At 36.8% G+C, this 20,421-nt stretch overlaps 1 protein-coding gene across 8 annotated transcripts in view; it reads left to right on the top strand.

The window, feature by feature from the left end:
• The window catches only part of LOC132402090 (UDP-N-acetylglucosamine transporter-like), a 66,923-nt gene extending 50,196 nt beyond the window's left edge, over positions 1-16,727 (top strand). For 7 of the 8 annotated variants that reach the window (XM_059984656.1, XM_059984657.1, XM_059984653.1 and 4 more), the window contains exons 6-8: positions 6,290-6,408; positions 8,957-9,090; positions 12,578-16,727. In XM_059984656.1, coding sequence (XP_059840639.1) covers positions 6,290-6,408; positions 8,957-9,090; positions 12,578-12,668 — 344 coding nt within the window. In that variant the 3' untranslated portion in view covers positions 12,669-16,727. Of the gene's footprint in view, positions 1-4,702; positions 4,792-6,289; positions 6,409-8,956; positions 9,091-12,577 lie in introns of those variants that run through there. The other variant, XR_009514805.1, reaches the window with a different exon arrangement.
• Positions 16,728-20,421: the final 3,694 nt, after the last annotated feature.

Genomic DNA, 20,421 nt, shown 5'->3' with positions numbered 1-20,421 from the left:
ACCACCAAAAGCAAATAAAATTGTTGCCAAAGCACTTGAGGTCAAGTCACAAGCTGTACTATATGTTCATGTTCTGTTCAGATCGTGCAGAATATTCTATATTGTTTTTAAAATTGAACCTTGTTTAAAAAGGTATAAAAACATTGAACTGAGTAACAAATTAGGTATTTAAATGAAATATAGAACAAATTGGAACACTATCAAAAATACCACTGCAGTACTATAAAACTGTGTATTGGTTTCTATTATCAATGGAGGAGTTCATTCAGTGTATGGTGGTGCATGTTCTTTTGATTGTAAATGAACAAAATCAGTGCACACACCTTGTGCAGTAAATGGACTGCCTTCATACAATGCTATCGACAATTGCATCCTCCAAATTTTCGTTTTCATTATTACATTGAAGATGATTGCTGATACCATCAAATTCTCCATAGTTCCTGTTGGGAATAGTTAAGTGGTTTCTTTTTAATTCCCAGCCATTTCTGGTTATCACCAAGCCCGAAATTGCTTGTAACTGCAGTGAGCAAAATGGTTCTGCATTGTCTTGTGCTTATTTCTCACCAATTATCAATGGCAAAAATCACTGCTTTTTGACCACAAGCACACGCAACTGGCGTTATTTAAAAACACTTCACTTTAACCACTGTGTAGTGTAACAGTCACACAGGTGCATGCATCTGACGCTAGTTAGAAACTGTTCAGTAATGGTCTCCTGCCGCAATTAAGTGGAATAGTGTCCCAGATAAACAAAGCTATGTTTGTTATGTATCCCAGCCTCCAACCTGATGGCATGAACATTGACCTCTAACTTCTGTTAATGCCCCTTCTTACCCCATCCCTGATTTATTTATTTTCCCACCTCCCCTTTTTGTTCTCTCTCTGCCCATCACTGTGCCTGTTCTCCATCTCCCTCTGGTGCTCCCCTCCCCCTTTTTCCCTAGGCCTCCTGTCCCATGATCCTTTCCCTTCTCCAGCTCTGTATCCCTTTTGCCAATCACCTTTCCAGATCTTAGCTTCATCCCCACCCCCTCCAGTCTTTTCCTATCATTTCCGATTTTCCCCCTCCCCTTCCTACTTTCAAATCTTACTATCTTCCAGTTAGTCGTGACGAAGGGTCTCGGCCCAAAACGTCGACAGTGCTTCTTCCTATAGATGCTGTGTTCCACCAGCATTTTGTGTGTGTTGCCAACTATGTTTATCATTAGTTTATGTTCTTTAAGAGTTGTCTGACATAAGCACCTGCCCCAATTAACTGGAATCCACAATATTTGCAGTAAATAGTACACTTCAGTTTTTCCATTTGGTATCACTTGTAATTCTCAGACCTTTTCAGTAGGTTACAGGCTAAAACCAAGGATGGTTTATGACAATTAATTTTATTTTTCTATTTGCACTAATCTGTTACCTGATCTGGGGATTTATTCACTATTTTGATATTTTGTAACTGGCTTTCAGATGGGCAAATCACACTTTAATTATCCTGAAACAGCCTGTGAAGCCTGCAACAATGAAAAAAACTTCTCCAGATTTTCTTATACAAAAGATATGGTACTGGTATTTTCAAAAATACAAATAATCACTATTTGGCATTGCAAAACAAACTTTGCCAAAATCCAAATTAGTTGTTACATTTGAAATTAGAAAATAACACATTAGCAAGCAGTTTGAGTTTTTGTAAATACAAAATAGTTTGATTTCATCTAATATTCACTTGTTTTTCCATCTTAACAAGCTTTTTAATATACTGTCGGCCTTCCTTATTTGCGGATTCCCCATGCACAGATTCAACCAACCGCAGATCAGGAAAACCTGGAAGTTCTCTTTACAGTACTCGTTGTTTGAGCATGTATAGACTACTTTTTTCTTGTCATTATTCCCGAAGCAATGCAGTATAACAACTATTTACATGCATTTACATTGTATTGGGTATTTTAAGTAATCTAGAAATTACTTAAAAGTACAGGCAGTCCCCGGGTTATGAATGAGTTCCATTCCTGAGTCCGTCTTTAAATAAGATTTGAAGTCAGAACAGGTACATCCGGTATTATTTAGCGTCAGTTAGTCAAACGTTTGTCTTAGTATATAGTATATATTTTACCTTTCTATGCACATAAAACACTTAAGAAACGTAAGTATTTCAATAATTAAACTACTGCGTTGCTTAGTAATAATTGTAGCTTTCATCGGGGCAGGGCCTTTCACATGCTCCATTAAAATTGTTCCGATCGTTGACCAACTGTAGCATAACACTTTTCCAGTGATCGATGGCATTTCACTTCTTTCCAATCGCTTTATTACTTCCACCTTATTTTCAATCATGATTGTAGATTTTTGTGAACAGAAACCCTGCGGATTCAGAACTTCTCTGCCGAGTCCTAATGTCCACCGCACTGAGACATGTTAAATAAAGTCCGGGGTTCTGCTGGGTCCTAAAGACCACTGAACGGAGACAGGTTAAATAAGGGACTTGAGCATCCATGTTTTTTGGTATCCGCGGGGAGTCTCTGAACCATTCCCCCGTGGATAAGGAGGGCCGACTGTACATTTGTTTTTGTACTTTTTTAATTATTGAATACACATATATACTTGTAATTGTCTTTATCTTCTTTTCCCCTCTATATTATCATGTACTGCATTGAACTGCTGCTGCTAAATTAACAAATTTCACAACACATGCTCGTGATAATAGATCTGATTCTGATTCTGAAAAGGATGATGTTGTGTGTATCATGTTTATTTTCAAGATGCATGTGTCATCTCCAAAGGGAGAACAATAAAATTTAAAAACTCCTCCAGATCGCTTTAAGATGTTACTTCAATATCATTTGATGTACATAACCTACTTCGGACTGACCTTGCTAAATTTTGCAATTTGTACTCCAGTAATAAATTAATTAAGACAGAAGTTTGTGGAAGTGTGGGCTTGTGATCTGTTCATGTTTGGGGACAAGGTTTAGTTTTGTTTTATCATTCTAAACCTATAGGGCATGGAAAGGGCAATGTTTTCTTCCTCCTTGAATAATGCTAATTTATGATCTATTAACACAAATAATGTGAGGCAGTATAATTTGGTCAAAAAGCCTGGTAGATGAATATAGGGATCTCAGTGTGAAGTACCTGTTATTAACCATGTTAGCACAACTTGCCATCATTTAAAAAAAAAATGCAAACTAAGTGACGAGCTTTATTTCTAGAGTGAAAGAAAGGGAGACCAATGTGAAATATGGAGGAACTCAGCAGGTTAGGCGGCATCTACAGAAAAGTTAAACAGTTGATGTTTTGGGCTGGTCTAAAATGCGGACTAATTCTTTTCCATAGATGCTGCCTGATCAGCTGAGTTCCTCCAGCATTTTGTGTTGTTTTGGATGAACAACATCTGTAGGCCACCTTGTGTTTGTTAAGTCTGTACCAAATCTTGATTTGACCATGCCTGAAGTAATGTATATAATTTTCGTCACAGCATTAGAACTGATAAAGAGAGGATGATGAAGCTGCATACAAAGATAGAATTAAAAGGTTGAGCATAGTGGGACTAATGTTCTGAGCTATGTATATTCAGTGTAAGGAGTATTGTAGGAAAGTAAGATGAGCTTGGGGCATGGATCAGCATGTGGAATTATGACATTGTGGCCATTAATGAGACTTGGTTACAGGAGGGGCAGGACTGGCAGCTCAATATTCAGGGTTCCATTGTTTTTGACGTAATAGAGCAGGAGCGATTAAAGAGAGAGGGGTGGCATTACTAGTCAGGGAAAATGTCATGGCAGTGCTCAGTCAGGACAGACTGGAGGGCTCATCTAGTGCGGCTTTATCAGTGGAACTGAGGAATCAAAAGTATGATCACATTAATGGGATTGTTACAGACCACCCAACAATCCACGGGATTTAGAGGAGCAAATGTGTAGAGAGATTTCAGACTGTTGCAAGAAACATAAGGTTGTGATAGATGATTTTTAACTTTCCACGTAATGATTGGGACTCCCATACTATAAAAGGCTGGATAGGAAAGAGTTTGTCAAATATGTTCAGGAAAGTTTGCTTAATCAGTATATACAAGTCCTAACTAGAGAGTGTGATACTAGATCTCCTGTTAGGGAATGAGATGGGGCAGGTGACAGAAGTTTGTGGAGGGGAACACTTCACAACTAGTGATCATAAGGCCATTAGTTTCAAGGTAATTATGGAAAAGGATAGGTCTGGTTCTCAGGTTGAGATTCTCAATTGGGGAAAGGCCAGTTTTGATGGTATTAGAAAGGATCTGGTAAGTGTGGATTGGGACAGGGTTCTTTTTTGGCAAAGATATACTTCAAAAGTGAAATTGTAAGAGTACAGAGTTTGTATGTTTATGAATAAAAGGCAGGGATAACAGGTTTAGGGAACCTTGGTTTTCAAGAGATAATGAGGCCCTGGTTAAGAAAAAGCAGGTGCATAGCAGGTAGAGACAGGAAGGACAAACGAGCTACTTGAGTATAAAAAATGCAAGAGAACACTTAAAAAGGATTTCAGGAGGGCTAAAAGAAGACGAGGTTGCTCTAGCAGACAAGATGAGGAGAATCCTAAGGATATCTACAGATATATTAAGAGCAAAAGGATAGTGAAGGATAAAATTGGTCCTCTGGAAGATCAGACTGATAATTGTTTGGAGCAGAAAGGGATGGGTGAGATCGAAAATAGATTTTTTACATTTATATTTACTCAGGAGAAACAGAGGCTATGGACTTTAGCAAGGCCTTTGACAAGGTCCTGCACGTAAGGATGGTCAAGAAGGTTCAGTCACTGGCATTCAAGGTGAGTTAGTAAATTGGATTAGACATTGGCTTTATGGAAGAGGCCAAAGCTTGGTAGTAGTTGGTTACCTCTCTGACTGGAGGCTTGTGACTGGTGATGTGCTGCAGGGATCAGTGCTGGGTCCATTGTTGTTTGTCTTCTATATCAACGATCTGGATGATAATGTGATTAACTGGACCAGTAAATCTGTGAGTGACACCGAGGTTGGGGGATAGTGGACAGTGAGGAAGACTATCAAAACTTGCAGTCGGATCTGGACCAGCAGGAGAAATGTGCTGACAGGTTTGAGGTGTAAGCAACACACACAGTACTCGAGGAACTCAGCTAGTAGACAATCAACATTTCAGGCCGAAATGCTTCATCAGGTTCTAGTGAAGGGTATCAGCCTGAATAGTTGGCTGTTTACTCTTTTCCATAGTTGCTGCCTGGCCTGCTGAGTTCCTCCAGCATTCTGTGTGTTGCTTGGATTTCCAGAATCTGAAGATTTTTCTCTTGTTTGAGGTGTAACATATGGCACTTTAGGAAGACCAACTAGGATAGATCTTGCATGGTGAGTAGTAAGGAGTGTGATAGAACAGGATCTGTGAATACAGATCCATACTTTGCTGAAAGTGACATCACAGGTAGATAAGGTCATAAAGAAAGCTTTTGGCACATTGGCCTTCATCAATCAATGTACTGAGTTGAGGGGTTGGGACATTATGTTGAAATTGTGTAAGATGTTGGTAATGCCAAATTTGGAATGCTATGTGCAGTTTGGGTCACCTACCTACACCAGAGATATAAATGAATGAGTGCAGAGAAAATGTACAAAGGTGTTGCTGGGTCTCAAGGGCCTGAGTTATAGGGGAAGGTTGAATAGTTAGGACTTTTTTTCCTAGAATCTAGAAGATTGAAGGGAGATTTAATAGGGGTGTACAAAATTGAGGAGTACAGATAGGGTAAATGCCAGTAGCCTTGTTCCACTAAGATGAGGTAAGACTACAACTGAGGTTATGGTTTAAGTGTGAAAGGTAATGTTTAAGACAAATATGAGGGAGAACTTCTTTCAGATTGTAGTAAAAGTGTGGAATGAGCTGCAGCTCAAGTGGTGGATACAGGTTTGTTTAAATTTCAACATCTAAGAAGTTTGGATATGTACATGGATGGGAGCAGTAGGGAGGGCTATAGTCTGGTGCAGGTCAATAGGATGAGGCAGATTAATGGTTCAGCATGGACGAGATGGGCCAAATGATTTGTTTCTGTGCTGCAGTGTTCTGACTTGGACTGAGGGTTTGCAGAGGAAAGAAATAGTGTTCTAAGTGTAAAGATGGTATATGATTTAAAGTTTTAATTGAAATTCAAATCTAACTCTTGACCTGCACTAAATTGTTATATCAAAATATTTTTTTTGAAAATCAGGGAATTTAAATTAGGCTTACAGATTAATGTAAAATAACTAAATTATATAAAATAACAATAACAAAAAGGCATTCTAAACTATCGACATTGTCTCTAGGTTTGTTTGGCAGCATTTTTGGAATGATGGGTGTATATGTATATGATGGTCGGCGAATACACGAACACGGATTTTTCCAAGGTTACAACAAAATCACTTGGATCGTTGTTACTCTGCAGGTAGGTGGATGAAGATATTGGAATTCCTGTATGAACTTTTACATGATGTAATATCTTGTTTTGGTTTTTCCTCCCTTAATAATCAGAAAGATGTGGAACAAGAGAAATGATGTTAAGGTCTCGGCACTGAAGAGAAATAACAACCCAAACCCACACACGCTTATGTGCATGTACACATGTTTTATCTCTCAGTGGATGTAGTTACAAAAACATGGAGGAACTGGGACCTGGTTGAGGTTTTTGTTTAAGTATAATCTTGGGTACACAGGAGGAGAAGTAAACTATTTTTACCCTGGGGAGATGTCACCATTCACTGAGTCTGTTCAGTTTGCTTGTTTCCATGCTATATGAACTCTTTTCATAGAGCTGTAAGGCACGGAAGCAGACCCTACAGCCAAATCTGATGGTAACAAAAAGAATAACTGATCTAGATCCTATTTACCTAATAGGCCCATACCACTATTTACTACAGTTTTGCCAATTCATTTGATCTTTTAATATTTATAGTAATGTAATGCTTCCAATTATAAATGTGTTCCTTTTTTTAATTTGGCAAACTTGTTTTCCCATCTGGTCATAAATAAAGGATTGATTCCCAAACACATTTCCTCACAGATGACACTAATTACATCCTGTGAAATGGAGTACTTTCTTGTCATCACAACTGTTCAGCATCATTAAATCTATAAGCATCAGTTTTGGTAAACAACCTCTTAGACTTCATCAAATGCCTTCAAGAAATAGGTATAAATAACATTATTTATTCCTGTATTCTTAGTTTATTCATAAAAGTTATTAAAAAATAATGGCAAGGTTGGATGAGGCCCATGATTTGCACTGTTGCCCACATTCAACCAGGAGATCTTGTTCAAAAGGCTGTTGGTGGTAGCTGTGATCCAAATGGAAGGAAAAAAAATCTGATTACTGCAAATAAAAGATTTATCTGTACTAATTTCAAACAATTTATATGCTTCCATTTAGTTTTATGTCATTGCTTTGCTTTGTGTTTTTGGCAGCTGGAGCTCTTGCACATTTAGGATGTAAACTGATTATGTTACATTTTAAGAACAATTCCTTGCATTGATCTTGTGTTCTACATGTACATATTTGCTCAGTTTATAGTGGATGCTTTCTAGTCCAGTCACTTTGAGCTTGCCAAATCCAGAATCCTTGTTTATTTTGTTTCTCAATCAATTCTTTAGATAAGGATGAGTCACCATAAGACTTAAAATGGCTGCCAGGTTAACGCACAACAATTCTTATTATTAAATAAATATATAAATATCCCCACAAGTTAACTATGTGCTTGCAACTCATTCAGTCGCCATCAATCCTCTCTTGTATTTTATTTGTAAATCAGATTCGTAGGGTCAACAAGTACAGGTGTATAAACTTAAGATTTTTTGTCTTCTTGTTTTCTTGATGTGCTTTGTACATTTAAATAAATATCTAATTGTTCAATAATTAGAATTTGAGGGTATCAAGTGATTATTTTATGCACTTGAATATAATTCTTCAAATTCATTGTGATCCCACATTGCATTCCCAATATGTAACTTATGAGAGTTTGTATGTCACCTCTAGTGATGGGTAAAAGATGCTGCTCCTGCTGGTACAGAGATGGCTGCATTAAAAGAAATTCTGCCTCATCATGGAAACGTGAAGTTTTGCAAACCAGAAAATGACTTCATTGCCGTGATTGGAGCTATAGAAATTGTAAATTTTCCCATTTTTAACTTTATCCTTGCTAAACATTTCTTCAAATATTAGCCCAATTTTAAGCCTATAATGAATTCTGTTCCAATGGTTGTTTTCAGGTTGCCTCCTTTTTTTTTGTTCTCTAATTTATCTCTTTGTTCTTCTGACTGTCATTCTGAAGTTGTTCCCAGTTCCCAGTTACCAGTTCATTGATCATCATTGCCAGTTGTACCATTGTCCAGTTTCCAGGTCTGCCTCCAGTCTGCCTGTCCAAACCAAGCCCAGATTTCCAAAACTGCTGCTCTGCCTCTGGAATCACATTCTCAACCTGCCTAATTATGTACTGCATATAGCTTCCTTCTGCAGCTTTCATAATAATGTTAAGCTCTGAGATCCAATATTTTACTATTCTTGTACACGCCATCTCAGCCTATTGCTTTAGGTCTTCTCATCTAAGCTACAACAGTGAAATTTGTTCAGGCAGAGTGAGTTACCTGATGAACTCTTCACTTCAGCACTAAGAATACTTTGAGGTTCCTGAGAGCAGCCCAACTCTGAAAATTGCTGCAGTTTTAAAGTATGTAACAGAACCTGTGTTGATTAGTATCTAAGGATGAGTTTAGCTATATTCCATAAATGAGTTAAATTGAAGGAAATTAATTGCTGACCTGAATATGAAGTCACTTGGTGAAAGCTAAGTGCTTTCACTTAGCTGCATCTGATAGTAATGCCAGGCCACGTTGAAAGAGAGCAATCTGTTTTAAATTGTGTGGTTAAAAAGGATTTTGAGACACCCTAAAAGTACAATCAGTTCTGCATAATTCTCTCTTCCCTATTTCTTTCTGATCAGGCTCTTGGTGGTCTAGTAATTGCAGCGGTCATCAAATATGCAGACAACATCTTGAAAGGATTTGCTACTTCGTTATCCATTATTCTTTCAACATTGATCTCTTACTTCTGGTTACAAGATTTTGTGCCTACCAGGTACTAAGAACAAGGAGGATTTTTAAAAAATATATTGCTTTTTTATCCCTTTACTTAGTCTTTGTTTTAAAGAAAATAATAGACTAGATAATCTATGTAAAATTGAATGTATCATTCTGTGTTTATGGTTCTAATTATTTTACCTTGTTCTACTTAATACCACTTAAGTTTTAACATATACATAACTTGATATTATTTCTAAAATATTTTAGAGATATTTGGATATTTGATGCTCTGAATAACATTTATTGATTTTTTTCTCCCTACTTTGATTAGAACTACTCCCAGTTGCACCATCACAATGTAATTAAGAAAATACTATTCCAGTATTTAGAGGGCAGCTGTAATCTATAGGATAAAGGTTTCCCCTGCTTATCCGAAGGTAGAGCATTCCTATGAAACTGTTTGTAAGCTGAAATGTCATAAAGCGAACAAGCAGTTACCATTAATTTATATAGGAAAAATTTTTGAGTGTTCCCAGACCCAAAAAATAACCTACCAAATCAAACCAAATAACACATAAAACCTAAAATAACATGAACATATTGTAAAGGCAGGAATTATATGATGAATATACAGCCTATGTAAAATAGAAATATTGTATGTACGGTGTCGTTTCACTTATCAAAATCAGGAAGACAGCAAGCCAAAGTCGAAGTGGAGAAAAAAAATTGGCACATACATACACACAAGTGCACACCTACGCATGTACACACATGCGCGCACAACTGCCCCCACAAGGCTTCACAGTCATGGTAGTCTTTCTCAGGGTAACACACATATAAAGTGGGCGTCTTTTTTTCATAAAAGGGAAAGATCCTGTTTGGCTAGCGAAAACAGGTACTAATGTAGGTCTTTCGTAACAGCAAGCTGTTGTAAAGCAAACGTTTGAAATACGGGGGCCATCTAATGTAGCCAATTTTTTTTTAATATATTGAGATACAGTGTGGAATAAGCCCTTCCGGCCCTTGGAGCAATGCCACCCAGCAATTCCCTGATTTAATCCTCGTCCAATCATTGGATAATTTACAATGACCAATTAATCTACCAACTGGTACGCCTTTGGACTGTGGGAGGAAACCAGAGCACTCAGACAAAACCCACATGGTCACGGGGAGAGCATACAGACTCCTTGCAGGCAGTGGCAGGAACAGAACCTGGGTCGCTTGTACTGTAAAGCGTGCTAACCACTATGCTACCATGCTGTCCCTGAGCAGATATGAGGTGCCCCTTGACATCTAAGACTTTTTTTTAAATTCATGAATTGCTGTCATTATTAAGAGCAATAATTAGTGACTGCTTCTAATAATCCCTGCAAAAGAGGTGGTCAGCTGATGACTTGATTTGCTGCAGTCCTCAGTTATGCTAGCGAAGGACTATTATGATGCTGACCATATCTGTAATTAGGGAATACATTTCCATTTGAGGATAATGTATGATTTGAGGAAGTTGCAGTGCTTTTGCAGTGTAGTATGTACTGGATTGTAAAGTAATATCAAAAATGCTGGACTGCGTGTCTTTTAGATGATGCATGCTACAGCAATGGTCTGCCAGTGAAGGAGGGAGCTATTGTGTATACAATATGTTGATGTCTTTTTGCCCCATGCCCAAATTTCAAATGAGAGTGGTAATCCCTTCTCATAACTCCATTCAAGTAAAAACAGTTGAGAAGATTAAAGCAATCCTTTAACTCATTAACACTTGTACTTTTTTCTAATTTTGAGTCAAGTGCAGTAGTAAGATCTACTTAGTATTTATTAAGCTGTTTCCATTCTAACCAGATTCTCAATTTTACTCTAGCTTCTATGTTGATAAGCAGAATTTGCAATTTCAGATGACAGCCTGCAATGCAACCATACTTGAAGGGTTTAGATCTTGTGCATACATGTCATTACCAGCCCATGTATGGCTGATTTGCATACAGCCTGTATATATAGACGAGCATTTGGAAAACCAGAAGACTGGATTTACCTGCTGCCATGGGACTGCAGGAATCTTCTGCCAGCTGAAAACTCGGTTTGTGATTGCTTTTCTAACTTGTGAATTGTTTGTGTTACAGACAATTGACAGAAAAGCAGTCACCAGGGAAGGATCTGTATCTATCAAGTGTGATTAGATTGATCGAAGTAATTGGTATGGCAGGGAAAAAAAATGATAGGAATGGGAAGCTGTACAGTTTACTGCTGAAAGTCTCTAGAAATTGCATGAAGAAAGTTGTTTCTTGTTTGGATGCATTAGGAAACTGCACTTGAATAAACAATAGTGACATTTATCTTCGGGTTTCTACTAAAATTTCTGGTATTAGTACAACAATGAAACCAGTGTTATCAGGGAACATAACAAAAGATACTTGTTTTTCCTCATTAAAACATTCCTTGATGTAAAAAAGAACTGTAACCAGTAATTGTATTAATACCTGAAAAAGGGTTTAGAGGCATCTCAATAAGCATTTTAAGTAAAGGTATCTGCTCCTATATCATTGAAAGATGCTTATAACAATATATCAAACCATGTGACAGTTTTATTGGATTTCCACAAATTTGTTTCATAGTACAGGCAACCCTCACCACCCCCTCAGCTTTATTGTGTTTCTGTAAAACTATTGATACAACTTTCAGAATTAAGACAGTATTCAACCACAAGGTATTAAATTTTCAGTTCACATCATTCCTGTATAGATTGAAAAGGTTGTATTATTAGCTACCTGTAGTCATCAAAGGGTGGCAGGGTGGAGACATGTCTCTACCAAAGGAATTGTACTGCATTCCTTTCCTCTGCTAGCCTGCAGGTCATCCTTGGGTAAAGTGTACCACCTGCATAGCTCCTGGATCAGGGTCACATCAAGTCATGGGAACAAGCAATGGATGGTTGTATGAGTGGGTGGTGCATATCATCTGGTAATGTGACTACTGATGCCAGGAAGACAATTGATAATGGCTGGAGACCCCTATCTTGTAAAGACACTGTCTAGAAGAAGGCAATTGCAAACCGCTTTTGAAGGAGTAAATTGTGAAGAACAATCAGGGTCATGGAAAGACCTTGATTGCATATAATGAACAAGCAATAGTCATCAAATAGTTAGATGTAATATAGAATGTGATATAGATGTATGCTGGGACAAAAGTATACCAAGACTGAGATCTGAAAAACATTGGAATTTTTAAATAAAAGAGACAGTGGAATTCCAATGCATATTTCATGTATACATGTGCAATTTAAGTGAAAATACAACCAGAAGAATTTTGGGTTTTATAAATGGTTGTGCTATAATACTCAAATAGACATTTTGGGTGGGGGGGGGAGGAACCTTATCCATGCAATTCTAACAATTGCAGAATGGAAATTAGCAGAATTGAATGTTCATCAAAATTATACTTATTGAAGTAATAAATACATTGTAAATTTCCATTATGGTGTATGTTGTATACATGTCAGTTGAAAGCTGTTTTTGTAACAAGAAACTTCTGCTGATCTGTTTTTCTTATAGTGTCTTTTTCCTTGGAACCTTCCTGGTGATAGTTGCAACATTTTTGTATGGATATGAACCGAAGAACAGCACAGATCCAAACAAAGCATGATGCAGAGTCGGTTAGCATAACACTTCATTCATGTGCAAGTGCAAAACTTAAAATAAAGGTCTAAACGCTAGCACCTGAAGCACTTGGAGTTGATATTAAGGAAATTGTTGGCCATGATAACTTTTCTCAAATGTGAGAAATAATCAGTGATTAAAATAATGGCACTCAAGACTTGAAATATTGGTGGTTAGATGCAAAGGATCACATATTAGACAATTAAGTAGGATCATGCTTGGCCTTAATGGCCATAATCTATGCAATTTGCAATCAGGGTTCTTAATTAGAGGTTTGCTGGTGAGAAGGGGGTGAATTTGAGAAGCTGTCTTAAATCAAATTGAAGGCAATTGCTTGAGTAATTATTTGAAATACAACTTGTTTTTAAATGGGAACACACTGGACAGCTGGCCTACAATCTGCTCTTCAACTGTAGATAGCATAATTCAGACCAACTCTTTAAAAATAAATACAATTTATTTCTAAATTGTACAAAGCAAATTCTAAAACAAGCTAAGTTTTCATTTGCAATTTCTCAGATAAACCAATGTAGACCATTTCTGTGCTGCCAAACTGTAATTTGAGATTTAAATGGACCAAACCATAAAATTTGATCCCAAAAGATTAAGAATCCAGAAACTTGTGATGGAAATTGAAATGAATTTATTTAATATCCATAAAGCATTTGTAAACTTGTATATTAGTATCACACTGTATTAAATTGTTTACTGTTGTAGATAAAATAACTTATTTTGTCTGTATAGTTTTATAATGGTAGTCACCAGAGAATGGTAAGTCTATCTAATATTTTGTTTTGATTTTTGTAATGAATAAACTCAAAACATTTGTGGAGGGAAAAATGCTTTATCTATTGTTTAAATGTTCTCTGATTCTTTGCTGTGAAATGACCAGTACTACCTGATAAATGCGTAATGAAAACTTCAGGTTGGGAACAGGATTAACAATTACTTTTGAATATTACAAGAATGACTGGATTCTTTAAACTGTCTTCTTTACGTTGTTTTTCTTGGTATCACTTTGCCCTTGAGTTTGTACATAAAATACTGTCCATCTAATAGAAGGATTATATTTGACTATTTGTTTAATCTATTTTAATAGAAGGTTTACAAGAACTGTACAAGGGAATTTGTAGGATTTCACTAGGATATTCTAAGATAACAATGCCTTTGACCTGACATTAACCTCAATTTCTTTCCACAAGTGCTACCTGAACTAATGAGTGTATAACATTATAAATATAAAAGTTTGTAGATGCTGGAAATCCAAGCAACGCACACAAAAATGCTGGAGGAAGTCAGCAGGTCGGGCAGCATATATGGAAATGAATGTTTTGGGCCAAAACCCTTCAAAGGGTCTCAGCCCAATATGTTGACTGTTTATTCATTTCCACAGATGCTGCCTGACTTGCTGAGTTCCTCCAGCATTTTGTGTGTGTTGATACATCTAATGTTTTTATCTCAGACTTCCAGCATCTTCATTTCTTTGATTTTCATTGTTTATAGGTTAAAGATTACATGCCAACTTAAAAAGATCTTATTGAATTAAAATTTTATTGGAATATGCAATGCCCCGTCACTATAACCAAGACTTCAACATTCAAATGTTATTACATAATGTAAATGACAGCACTTTTCAGACTGGTCCTTTGTCAAAAATGTAGTTTATTTTTTCTGGAGGTGAATGGGAAAGATACTTTAATGTCAAGAAGATTTGAAATTAAGTGTGGTATTCCGCACAACTAATGTTAAATGTGTAGTGGTTTGTGAGCCAGAAATTTATTGCTGCTTGGTTAAACCTAGCACATTTTAAATGAAATTTGTGTTTCCCTATTTTGTCAATAATTAATATGGTTATCAATTACTGCAACCTGGTTGGTTTTATTTTTGAATGCTACTAAAACTCTTGTTTTATATTAGACAGTTACTGGCAGCTGATATTTTTTGTTCCCTCGGCTATTATTTTCTCTGTTCCAAATTTACCAATATTTAATACTACATTCCTGAAGGCCTTATTAATAAGGTTACATAAATATTGTTTTGTTGTGGCAGTAAATTAGCCATTCTTTATACAGTGCTTGAAAATGAATGTTTGCTGTGTTCTTAATTCTGAAGTTACTTCTGAGTGTCAGTTATCAGTAGTCCATTCTATGTTCACCTCATCAAAACCATGAACTTTTAGCAATGGTGTTTAGTTGGAAATAGGAGTGGGATCTACAATAACTACGTTTGACCAGTGAGGCCAAAGGTAGTCCCATTAAGAACAAGCCTAGTTATGATCTGCTGAATCAATATCAACTGGCAGCTTTCCCATTTATTTGAATGCTGTCTGAGCTGTAATAGGAGATAATTGTGTTCACAAGCTTTGCAACTATTTTTTTGCTCCCACTTCAAAGCCAATAACGAGAGCTCTTTGTATTCATAAAGGCATCATTTTAAAGAATCATCAAAAGGGTAATGACATGCAGTACAGCTGACTTTTTGGGTGCATTCAGGTCAACAAAAGCACTGAAAGAAAAATGGTTTTTGAATTTTTACATGCTGTAAACGTTATGCTAAATCTCTAATTAAAGAGTAGATGAAGGGTAGTGGAATTGGCTGAATTTCATAAACACTAAGGAAACTTTTAGTTTTTCCCAATATAACATTTCGGCCTCATAGTTTTGACTAGTGATGGTACTGCATTAAATTCTTTTGCTTTGAGTACCTGATATATTCGAAAGGATAAATTCAGTTAATATTTAGCTCCTTGTGAGCTGGTGTTCATGTTTGCAACTTTTAATGGCAATATATTCACATTACAAAAGTGTATTGAATTTGTATGAAAGTGTTTCACCAATGTTGCTGTATATTCCAATGAAGAAAGTCCACAGCAGTTTACATCACAAGTACCAATCATAATGCATTGGGTTAGAATGGGTTTCTTGTTGGGGAAAATGGGATCCAAAAGTTCAAAAATCCTCCCATTTTTAAATCATATTAAAGATGTGCTTATGATTATTTGACAATGGTAAAATAAATTTAGAATTTTTTCAATTCTATTATTTTAACTTTTCTGTAAATCTGCCAAATTGGAATGCATATTTTATAAATAAAGTCTTTCTTTGGATATTTGGGAGTTTGTCTAGTTTAATGGACGAGTAATATTGAACTAATTGCATTGTGAGCAAACAACAAAAATGCATGGAAACATTGAAACAACATTCATAACATTTAATGCAATTATGAAAATAAGGTACCTAGTTCGAGCAGGGGGCTTCGATTGTTCCAGTGCCCAGGAAGAGCATAATGATCTGCCTCAAAGATTGTTGCCCAGTAGCAGTTACATCCACAGTGATGAAGTGTTTTGAGAGGCTGATGATGAAATGTATCACCTGCCTGAGGAATGACCAGGATCCGCTCCAATTTGCCCACTGGAGCAACAGGTCTTCAGCAGATGCCATCTCATTGGTTCTTCACTTAACTGTGCAACATCTCGATAGCAAAGGTACATACATCAGGATGCTCTTTATCGACTACAGCTCAGCATTCAATACCATTATTCCCTCAAAACTAATCAATAAGCTCCAAGGGCTTGGCCTCCATAACTCCTTATACAATTAGATCCTTAATTACCTCACTTGCAGAGTCCAGTCAGTTTGGATTGGCAACAATGTCTCCTCTGATCTCCATCAACACACGTGCACAACAAAGCTGTGTGCTTAGCCCCTTGCTCTACTCACTTTACACATATGGTTGTGTGGCTAAGCACAGCTCCAATGCCATATTTAAGTTTACTGACACTACCATAGTTGGCCGAATCAAAGGTGATGAATCAGCATATAAGAGGGAGATTAAAAATCTTGCTGAGTGGTGCCATAACAACAATCTCTTACTCAATATCAGCTACACCAAGGAACTAATAATTTATTGAATTCAGGAGAAAGAAATCAGTCCATGAGCCAGTCCTCATCAGAATTAGAATGGTCAGCAATTTTAAATTCCTTGGTGCTATTATTTCAGAGGACCTGTCTTGTACCCGATATGTACATTTGAAATTTGAAGTTAACATACACCTTAGCCAAATACATTTAAACTCAGTTTTTCCACAATTCCTGACATTTAATTCTAGAAAACATTCCCAGTCTTAGGTCAGTTAGGATCACTGTTTTAAGAATGTGAAATGTCAGAATAATAGTAGAGAGAATGATTTATTTCAGCTTTTATTTCTTTCATCACTTTCCCACTGGGTCAGAAGTTTGTTAGTATTTGGTAGCATTGCCTTTAAATTGTTTAACTTGGGTCAAACATTTTGGGTAGCCTTCCACAAGCTTCTCACAGTAAGTTGCTGGAATTTTGTTCCATTCCTCCAGACAGAACTGGTGTAACTGAGTCAGGTTTGTAGGCCTCCAGGCTCGCACATGCTTTTTCAGTTCTCCCCACAATTTTTCCTTCGGATTGAGGTCAGAAAATGATGTCAAGTCTGGTTCATCCTTGGGAGCAATTTCCAAATGCCTGAAGGTACCATGTTCATCTCTACAAACAATAGTACACAAGTATAAACATCAGAGGACCATGCAGCCGACACACCACTCAGGAAGGTGATGCATTCCGTCTCCTAGAGATGAAGGTACTTTGGCGCAAAAAGTTCAAATCAATACCAGAACAACAGCAAAAGACCTTGTGAAGATGCTGGAGGAAACAGGTAGACAAATATCTATATCCACAGTAAAATTAGTCCTATATCGACATAACCTGAAAGGCTGTTCAGCAGGGAAGAAGCCATTGCTCCAAAACTGCCTTTTTTTAAAAAAAAAAAGCCAGACTACAGTTTGCAAGTGCACATGGGGACAAAGATCTTACTTTTTTGGAGAAATGTCCTCTGGTCTGATGAAACAAAAATTAACTGTTTGGCCATAATGACCATCGTTATGTTTGGAGGGAAAAGGGTGAGGCTTGCAAGCCAAAGAACACCATCCCAACCGTGAAGCATGGGGGTGGCAGCATCTGAATGTGGGGGTGCTTTGTATCATGTTGTGGGGGTGCTTTGCTGCAGTAGGGACTGGTGCACTTCACAAAATAGATGGCATCATAAGGAAGGAAAATTATGTGGATATATTGAAGCAACATCTCAAGACATCAGCCAGGTAGTTAAAGCTCAGTTGCAAAATGGGTCTTCCAAATGGACAATGACCCCAAACATACCTCCAAAGTTGTGACAAAATTGCTTAAGGACAACAAAGTCAAGGTATTGGAGTGGCCATCACAAAGCCCTGACCTCAATCATAGAAAATTTGTGGGGAGAACTGAAAAAGCATGTGCAAGCAAGGAGGCCTACAAACCTGACTCAGTTACACCAGTTCTGTCTGGAGGAATGGAACAAAATTCCAGCAACTTACTGTTAGAAGCTTGTGGAAAGCTACCCAAAATGTTTGACCCAAGTTAAACAATTTAAAAGCAATGCTACCAAATACTAACAAAGTGTATGTAAACTTCTGACCCACTGGGAAAGTGAAAGAAATAAAAGCTGAAATAAGCCATTCACTCTACTATTATTCTGACATACACATTCTTAAAATAAAGTAGTGATCCTAACTGACCTAAGACAGGGAATGTTTTCTAGGATTATATGTCAGGAATTGTGAAAAACTGAATTTAAATGTATTTGTCTAAGGTGTATGTAAACTTCTGACCTTAACTGTAAGTGCAATTATGAAGTAAGAATGGCACCATCTCTATTTCCTTCGGAGCTTGTGGAGATTTGGCATGGCATCTAAAACTTTGACAAACTGCTGTAAATGTGTGGAGAGTATATTGTTGAGTTGCTGCATCACAGCCTGGTATGGTAATACCCAATACTCTTGAATAGAAAATGCTACAAAAAGTAGTAGATGTGGCTCACTGCATCACAGGTAAAGCCCAACCCTCTATGGAACATATCCACATGAAATGCTGTCGCAGGAAATCAGCATACATCATCAGAGACCCCCACCACCCAGGACCTGCTCTCTCCTTGCTGATTCCATCAGGAAGAAGGCATAGGAGCCCCAGGACTTTTACCACCAGGTCATAAACAGTTAATACCCCTTAACTATCAGATCTTGAACCAAAAGGGATAACCTCACTCAACTTCACTTTCCCCATCATCGAAATGTTCCCACAACCAATGGAATCACTTTCAGGGACACTTCATCTAATTGTATTAATACTTATTGTTTGTTTATTATTATTTATTTTTGTATTTGTACAGTTTCTCTTCTGCAGTCTGGTTAAACACTCAAGTTGAGCAGGCTTTCGTTTATCCTGTTATGGTTATTATATAGATTTATTGAATATAAACACAAGAAAATGAATCTCAGGGTTGTATATGGTGACATGTATGTGCTTTGATAATAAATTGACTTTGATCTTTTAAGTGTAAGTGCAATTAATTTGTGATTTGAAAAGAAAATGTAATGGTGTTTTTAATACCTAGAGGAAAATTAATATAAATGGTTTTAAGTGTGATGCTGTTCTGTATTTCTTTGTTTACTCAGATGTTCTAATTAGAAACTTGGAGACAATGTCATACAGGTAAAATAGAATGAGCAAAATTGTGTTTCCACCATGTATCAATAATGAATCAACTGCTACAAAATATAGAAAGTATCAAGAAATAGCCTCCCAACACCCCCATATACGCCCCCAACCATATTTTCATCAGGTAGTGCTCAGATCTTTGATCATTGCTTTCCCTGCAGTGTCTTAACACCAATTTAATTTTTTCCTATCCCTTAATAAGGCAGAGTACTCTCCGCAGCAATTCTTTGAAACAAGCCAAGGTGATTTTTTTTTACTCAGATCTGTGATGGAGGATAAAATATGTTTATATGACAAATTAACTTTGAGCACCATGGGAGTGATGTTGCAATATTTTTGATGCTTATGACGTCCATTCTCACTTAAACCACAGTAATTTTAAAAAGTGGTTGATGGTTTCTGAACAATTCACTTGCAAGGTCACAAAGAATAACCAGACCCTTTGATTTTAACAAGTATTCTGTGAGCAGATTTTATTCCTTAAATTTCTTTTGCAACCCTGATCTACTTTTGTCCTTTAAAAACAGGAAGACCCATATCTTTGTAGCCCAACAAATGTGTGTAAATTTTAAGACTGTACATTTAATGTTTTAAAATTATTCTACATTCTTACTACATTGTACAATTCAATTGTGATTATGAAATAGTCTGAGTATTTAAGCAAGTGCTGTACAATAACCTAAGCTTTTTCATGATTGGTTTCACATGAGTTATATTACACTTTCAATGCAGGTTCGGTGGAATATCTTAAACTTCTTTCATTTTAAATACTCCTTTGTCTCAACTTTAAATTTGACCAATGTTTTGATAGCAGTTGGTGGAGTTTCACCAGGTTGATTGATGTGTTGGCCAATTTGTTGTGTAAAGGGAGATTAACCATTCTGAGTTACACTTAGATGCCAGGATGATTTTATTCCATCTCAGACAACCAAGGATCATAATCTCAAAATAGGGTGTTAATCATTCAGGCCAGATGTGGAAAGAAATTTCACCCTGAGAGTAATGAATTGTCAGGACTCACTACTGAGTATTCAATCACTAATTACTGTACATTTAAGAAATAGACTTGTATTGTTTGGTAATCATGATAACCTACTCCTTCTATTTATGTTAAATGACATATTATTTCCCTATGCAGGAATATACAATGCTTTCAATATTCCTGTGAACCTGGGTCATATTGC

This window comes from Hypanus sabinus, chromosome 11 (genome assembly GCF_030144855.1).
Source record: "Hypanus sabinus isolate sHypSab1 chromosome 11, sHypSab1.hap1, whole genome shotgun sequence".
NCBI classification, from domain to species: Eukaryota; Metazoa; Chordata; class Chondrichthyes; order Myliobatiformes; family Dasyatidae; genus Hypanus; species Hypanus sabinus.
Note: the sequence above shows the minus strand (reverse complement) of the source record. Positions and strands in the feature narration are given on the sequence as shown.